At 56.5% G+C, this 6,979-nt stretch overlaps 1 protein-coding gene across 11 annotated transcripts in view; it reads left to right on the plus strand.

Moving 5' to 3' along the window:
* The window catches only part of EZH2 (enhancer of zeste 2 polycomb repressive complex 2 subunit), a 64,518-nt gene extending 57,773 nt beyond the window's left edge, over positions 1 to 6,745 (plus strand). For all 11 annotated transcript variants that reach the window (XM_053217933.1, XM_053217931.1, XM_053217930.1 and 8 more), the window contains 6 exons: positions 817 to 995; positions 2,178 to 2,273; positions 2,918 to 2,999; positions 3,640 to 3,720; positions 3,879 to 3,963; positions 6,416 to 6,745. In XM_053217933.1, the coding sequence (XP_053073908.1) occupies positions 817 to 995; positions 2,178 to 2,273; positions 2,918 to 2,999; positions 3,640 to 3,720; positions 3,879 to 3,963; positions 6,416 to 6,476 (584 nt within the window). In that variant the 3' untranslated portion in view covers positions 6,477 to 6,745. The remainder of the gene's footprint in view (positions 1 to 816; positions 996 to 2,177; positions 2,274 to 2,917; positions 3,000 to 3,639; positions 3,721 to 3,878; positions 3,964 to 6,415) is intronic.
* Positions 6,746 to 6,979: the final 234 nt, after the last annotated feature.

The raw sequence follows: 6,979 nt of genomic DNA on the forward strand, positions 1-6,979 counted from the left end.
TACGAGGACTTATGGGCCCCGTAACGGGCTCCGTGCTAGTGGCCAGCCGGTCTCCTGGCCGGTGCGTGTCTGTGGGCAGGTTAGGCAAAAGTGGGTTTGATACGGGAGCTGTTCTTTGATCGTTTACATGAAATCGCAGTAAGGCTGCATGGAATAGTAAGGCTACAGGGCGTCTAGAGTTGGCTACCCAGATACTCTGGCTATCAGAAACCGTCCGCGGGATTTAGAACTCAGCATAAAGGAACGTGTGCATAAGCGTCCTGACTGCACGCTTGTCGTGAAACTGCACAGGCAGTGCGGATTCCAGGGAAATACCTAGAATCTGGACTCTTAAAATGGGTATGAACCATGGCTGCTACTGTTATTTTTTCGTTTTTAAATGTTTATTTTTGAGAGAGAGCGTGCGCGCATAAGCGGGGGGAGGAGCAGAGAGAGAACGAGGGAGACAGAATCCAAAGCAGGTTCTGCGCCGCCAGCGGAGAGCCCGACGCGGGTCTCGAACTCATGAGCCGTGAGACCGTGACCTGAGCCGAAGTCGGACGCTCAGCCGACCGAGCCCCTCAGGCACTCCGCCGTGGCTCATCTTTAGCCCACGTTTTTCCTTCACACTTAGGGCATCAGAGAGCTTTGAAGTACACATGCCGTTCGGCGAGTAAAAGCGGAAAAGCAGGAGCCCCGGGTGGTGGTTCTCAGTAGTGACCGCTGTAACTTGTGTCCTGGTGTTTCCTCTTCTGTCCGGGGGGGGGGTCACAGGAGTTAGGCAGGGCTCCACACGACTTTGACCCCGCGGTGGTAACAGGACCGTCTCTCTCGAAGGTCAGAACCGCTTTCCCGGCTGCCGCTGCAAAGCCCAGTGCAACACCAAGCAGTGCCCATGCTACCTGGCCGTGCGCGAGTGCGACCCCGACCTCTGCCTCACCTGTGGTGCGGCCGACCACTGGGACAGCAAAAACGTGTCCTGCAAGAACTGTAGCATCCAGCGGGGCTCCAAGAAGGTAGGGCTCGTCCCCCCCGGGTGCTGGGGGTTGCCCGGCTCTTAAGGGCCGACGGTGAAGCGATTATCACATGGTTCGGCCGACCTAGAAGGGTTGGGTTTTCTTTGGGGAATGTGCCTGGAGGCAGGCTGCTCCGTTCTGTCCGGGATGCCTTACAGTGCTGTCACCTGAACCAGTCAATTCTGCCAAGCAGCTGTGAACGGCATCAGATTTAGAAGAGGGATTTTGCTAGTTGTTTCTAGAACTGGATGGCCTCCACGTAAACAAATGGTGTTCCTTCCTATCAGAACCTAGAGACTTGTTTTTCTCAGATAATATCCAAGGTTCTTTTTTGTGCGGAGTGCAAAAGAAAGAGGACTTTGCACACTGGAAATAGTTCCAGTTTCTTTAATAATCTTGAAAACAACACAGCGGGAATTTCATGCGGGTGCTTTTAACCGTAGCGACCAGGAGGTTTATTGCTGAACAAAAGAAATTGACAACGCGTACTTGGGAAATTCTGTATCTTCTGTTTTTAGGGTAGGTAGATGAAGGGCTTCTTCAGTTACAGACAGCTGATATTTTTTAGAAATGTTTATTATTTGTGAAAGAGCGAGTGCAAGCGGGGGAGGGGCGGGGTGGGAGGACACGCACAGCTCCGGTCACCGAGCTGTCGTGAGCGGCCGTGAGACGTAACTGAGGCCGCACCGCTGGGCGTAGGGCCCTCCCGCCAGACACTGTGTTCGGGGCGGTGGCAGCTGTTTTATTTTTTTGGCTGTGACGGTTTCAGGGGTTGGGCCGTCGTATTCTAGGCAGTTCGTGTCATCGTCACAGGGCCGCCGGCACCGCTGCTCAGCCCTAAGAATCTCATCGCCCCCACTGCATGACAGCCTCCTTCCTGCTCACGTGGACGTGGCTTCTTTTAGCTCCTCAAACAGAAAAGAACATACTTTTTACCAACTGGGTTTCGTTCGCGTAAGGGCATTACCAGAGATGGCTTTATTTACCCAAAAAAGCCCACTGTTTTTGTGGCCTCTCAGAGCTGCCGGCAGTACCGGGGAGCCGGCCCCTCGGTGGAGCCCTCCCGACGTCGTCTGCCTCAGTGGCCGTGTGAGGACGCGTCTGAGTCCTCGGGGCGTTAACTCGCCCTCGGGCTTCGCCCTCCTTTGCTGACCGGTCGGTGCCGTGCGCTTTCTTCTCTAGCACCTGCTGCTGGCGCCGTCCGACGTGGCGGGCTGGGGGATTTTCATCAAAGATCCCGTACAGAAAAACGAATTCATCTCGGAGTACTGTGGAGAGGTAAGGCGGGGCTCACCCGGTCTCGGGGGGACAGCACGTACAGACCGCGGGGACTTGCGTCGTGTGTAGTAACTTGCCTTTGCCTGGGACGGGGTTTCACGGGGTAGGTCTGTGGGGTTCCATTAGCCACGAAGTCATAAAAAAATGCCTTTTCAGCTTGGACTTAACTCCTGCCAGTGGGCTTGACCTGCCTGGTCATAGGCTGCTTCGGTCCTCGTCACATTTCGCATTTAGCATCTGGGGACGAGGGGGAGAACCAGAGCTTCGTTTCGGGCTGGAGAGTCCGCCCTACTCGGTCCAGAGGGTGATTGATAAGGACCTAGAAACAACAGTGTCATTGATTATATACTTTTGTAGCCGCAGAGTTACAGAAGACCCGTTGGGCTTGGCATCGTTTTGGAAACACCCGCCCGGCCCCCCGTTTGTATTTTTGGTCGATCAGTCACCGTCTCCAGGCACGATTCCTTTAGATGTGGGAATGGTGTTTCTGGGTCAACACTGTTCTGAAACGTCAGCACGTAGACTGAACGCAGGACAGGAACCAGCCGCAGGACCGTCTGTTGGGTTGCGTCAGGAAGGTGGGAAAACGTCTGTGGTCCCCTTCGAGCTTGGGTCACCTAATCCACAACTGTCTTGCTTTTTAGATTATTTCTCAAGATGAAGCAGACAGAAGAGGGAAAGTCTACGACAAATACATGTGCAGCTTTCTGTTCAACTTGAACAATGGTAGGTCTGAGGGGGTGGCATCTGCGAGCCAGGGGTCCTTTTGGGGCTGCAGGGAGCGTCTCCGCCTCACTTCCAAGCGTCGGGCGTTTCTCACCGCCCGGAAACAGGCTGTTGGCGAGGCCACCAGGCTGAGCCGGATGGTTCAGAGCCGCTGCCCGCTAGGGCTGCGCCGGCTCCAGCTGGGAGACATGCTGCGGGTTTGCCCCGGGGCCTCGGTGGCGGGAGTCTGCTGGGTCTCATCGGGGCCTCTGACCTGGGAAGGGTGGGGAGCCCTGAAGGTGGACGCGTCCCCAGAACTTCTCTGCTTGTTCTCAGAAGGTCTGTGAGCACGAGGAAGCTGCTTTCCAGACGCTGTCTTGGGGCAGCGAACGTGAGGCCGTGGGGGGTGGGGGCGCGCCTCACCCCCGATACCTTCAGAGTAACTTTCCGCCGAAGCAAGTAGGTCTTTCTGCGAACATGTTCTGCAGGCTGTCGAGTAAAAAAAGTAAAAGGTGAAATGGCATATCAAGAATGCACATTTTTCGTAAAAGCCAGCCCTGAACAACCCTGACCCGTGGCTTCTCCAGAACCGTAGTAACTTCGTGTTTACGGATTTCGGACTGAAATTGTTCACTGCATTAGGTTCTCTTTCTCTCTTCAGATTTTGTGGTGGATGCAACCCGCAAGGGTAACAAGATTCGTTTTGCAAATCATTCAGTAAATCCAAACTGCTATGCAAAAGGTAGGTGCTAGAGGGACCAGGATTGCCAACAGAACCCCCTTTCAGACAGTGAACTTGAACAGCCCTGGGACAGAGGTGGATTATGTGCCCAAGTCAGACCCTCCCTGGGGCCCGTCCTCATCCAGCTCACTGACCCCAGTGTGTGTATCTCTTTCCAGTTATGATGGTTAACGGCGACCACAGGATAGGGATTTTTGCTAAGAGAGCCATCCAGACTGGTGAAGAGCTGTTTTTTGATTACAGGTTGGTAACAGCGTATTTCTAGTGTGACCTGAGGGCTTTTTCTTCCTGGACTCTAAGCTGTGGGGAAAGCCTGGCTTTTAGCTCTTTGTTGGATCTTCCGGTCTTAGAGGGATTGATTTCTGGTCATTATTTGTCAGGGGTGTGGGGGGGAAGTTACACAAGTAAGGCTTACTTTCGAAATACGGGCATACCTCGGCGTTATCGCGGGTTCGGTTCCAGGCCCCTGCACTAAAGCGAATCCCAATCCTCTTGCCGGGGGGTGCTTGCCAGACAGTGACGGCATCTAGAACAGTGGCTCAACCTCGTGGCTTTCAGTCGCCTTGTGACCCGTGTTTCTTAAATACTAGACTCGAAGGCCGAGGTGGCCGCCTGAGGCACGGGCTGCAGGATGGCGGGGGTGGCGGCAGGCACGAGCACGACCCTCATCCCGTCCGTCTCCGTCAGAGCTCTGGGATGTGACCGGGTGCACCGCCAGGGAGCTGCCCCCTCTTGAAAGGGATCTCTGGCTGAGCAGAACTCAGCAGCCAGCGTCCCCTGCTCAGTGACCGCGCTGGAGACCGACGGGCTCCGTCGTGCGTTCACAGAGCGCAGGCGGAGCAGACCTCCCGCCGTTTTGCAGGGGCCTCGGGTTTTCGGAACGGTCACCGAGCCCCGGCTCCCGGTCCAGGCCACTGCTGCCGCGTCAGCCCCGGGCACGGACTTCTCTCTGGCTCTGAAGGCCCGGCTGGCGTCTTCCGGGAGAAGGCTGTTGTGTCTCCACCGAAGGGGTGGGTGTCGTGCGGCCCCCGTCATTCGTTCCGGCCACTGGGCCTTCCAGCCGGCCTGCTGCTTCGCCCTGCACTTGTGTGCTGTGGAGACGGCGCCTTTCCCGGAACCTCCTGACCCACCTCTGCCAGCTTCAGGCTTCTCCTCTGCAGCTGCCTCACCTCTCTCCGCCTTCACGGGGTCGGAGAGAGTCGGGGCCTGGCTCCGGATTAGGCTCTGGCCTCAGGGGACGCGTGGCTGGCGCGACCTTCCGTCCAGACCCCTGCAACCCTCTCCACACGAGCAGGAGGCCCCGTTGCCTTCTTAGCACCTGTGTGTTCCCGGAGGAGCACTTTTCTTTTCCTTCCCGAGCTTTTCCTTCCGCCTTCACAATTTGGCTCACTGATGCCCGAGACCTGGCTTCTGGCCCATCTTGGTTTTCAAAATGCCTTCCTCGCTGAGCTCAGTCGCATCTAGTTGTTTTATTCAGAGAGACGCATGACCCTTCCTTTCACTCGCACACTGAGGAGTCCCCAGTGGATGGCTCACTGGCCTCATTTCCATATTGGTGCATCTCAGGGACCCCCCCCCCCCGCCCCCCCGCCAGCAGAGGGAGAGGGGTGGGGGCAGGGCCGGGCAGGGGAGCGGCCAGGCCAGACCACCTGTAACGTGTAGCCGTTAGACACCCCCCCCCCCGCCCCCCACATGGGTGCAGTTCGAGATGCCCCGTGACAGCCAGCAGTCACTTCCAGGTCACCTGAACGGGCCTGATGTTAATGAGAAGGTTTGAAATAATGCACGAATGGCCAAATGTGCCAGACACGGAAAGATGGCACCGGCCTGTTCGCCGTAAGGCTGCCACAAACCTTCAGTCCCCGCCCCCGCCAAAAACAAGTAATGTTTGCGAAGCGCAATAAAACGAGGTATGCCTGTATGATGAAGAGTGGAGAAAGCCCACTTTCACCCTCGCCCTTCGTGCAGCCTTATGCACTCGCTTTTGGCAGAGGTTCTGTTTCCCCCCAGCGCAGTTAGAGCGATGTCATTGCCTGCGACGGCCGAAGCGCCCGCCGCGTCATCAGTGTTTAGTATTTTAACGGTTAAGGCACTGGTGGCCAGCGTCCTACCTGGTCACCTCCGGGTCCTTTCTGTGGGAAGTCCCGCGGGCCATCAGGGAGCGGAGGACACGCAGCCCCCGGTGGTGGGGACACGGCGTCAGGCTCTGCGGGGTAAATTGCCGAGAACCTATTTAGATGCAAGCAGATGCCTGTTGAGCAAACTACATCCTGTGGCCAAATACGCGCCCCCCAGGGGAGCGCAGCTCTTGGGTGCGGCGGCGGCAAAACCGGGCCGCGTGTCGCCACTTACTACGGTGGCCTGCGGCACCACATCCGACAGGTCCCCAGTGGACCCCTGCCCCGGGGAGGTCGCGGCAGCCACGGCGCTCCGTTTTGGGCGTCCCGACCCCTGGGTCCAGCTTCTTCACGCGGAGGCTGGGGCTCCTGTTTGGTCTGGTGCAGGGCCGGCCGTGGTGACGCGGACCCACCTTCCTGGGCCCGCGGGGATGGCAGGGGGTGGGGGCCGTTCCAACAGGCTTGTGCAGTTCTCAGAGTAGAAGCGAGTTTCTGCCCACGCTGCGGGAGGCGGGCGAGGTGGGGGCCGGTCTCCCCCATGCTGGCTCGCAGGTCACGGCGTTTTCATGCTCTTTCAGATACAGCCAGGCCGACGCCCTCAAGTACGTGGGCATCGAGAGAGAAATGGAAATCCCTTGACATCGGCTACCTCCTCCCCCCCCTCCTCCTTTCTGGAACAGCTGCCTTAGCTTCAGGAACCTCGAGTACTGTGGGCAATTTAGAAGAATAAAATGCAGTTTGAAATTCTGAATTTGCAAAGTACTGTAAGAATAATTTATAGTAATGAGTTTAAAAATCAACTTTTTATTGCCTTCTCACCAGCTGCAAAGTGTTTTGTACCAGTGAATTTTTGCAATAATGCAGTATGGTACATTTTTCAACTTTGAATAAAAGAATACTTGAACTTCTCCCTGGTGTCGTCATTGATCGTACCGAGTTGTCCGCGGAGGGGACAGCACACTCACCCTGAAATCCTGGGGTGTCTTTCTGTGGGTCCCGATTTAAAGGGTATTTATTTATTACCTGTATTAACTTGCCCAGTTATTACTTCATATAACATGACAAGATAGCTGGCGTCCTGGGGCCCGGGCGGGCGGGTCCCAGCGGCCTGGCGCACAGGAGCCTTGAAGCCTCGATCTCTG

The sequence above is a fragment of the Acinonyx jubatus genome, chromosome A2 (assembly GCF_027475565.1).
Source record: "Acinonyx jubatus isolate Ajub_Pintada_27869175 chromosome A2, VMU_Ajub_asm_v1.0, whole genome shotgun sequence".
NCBI lineage: Eukaryota > Metazoa > Chordata > Mammalia > Carnivora > Felidae > Acinonyx > Acinonyx jubatus.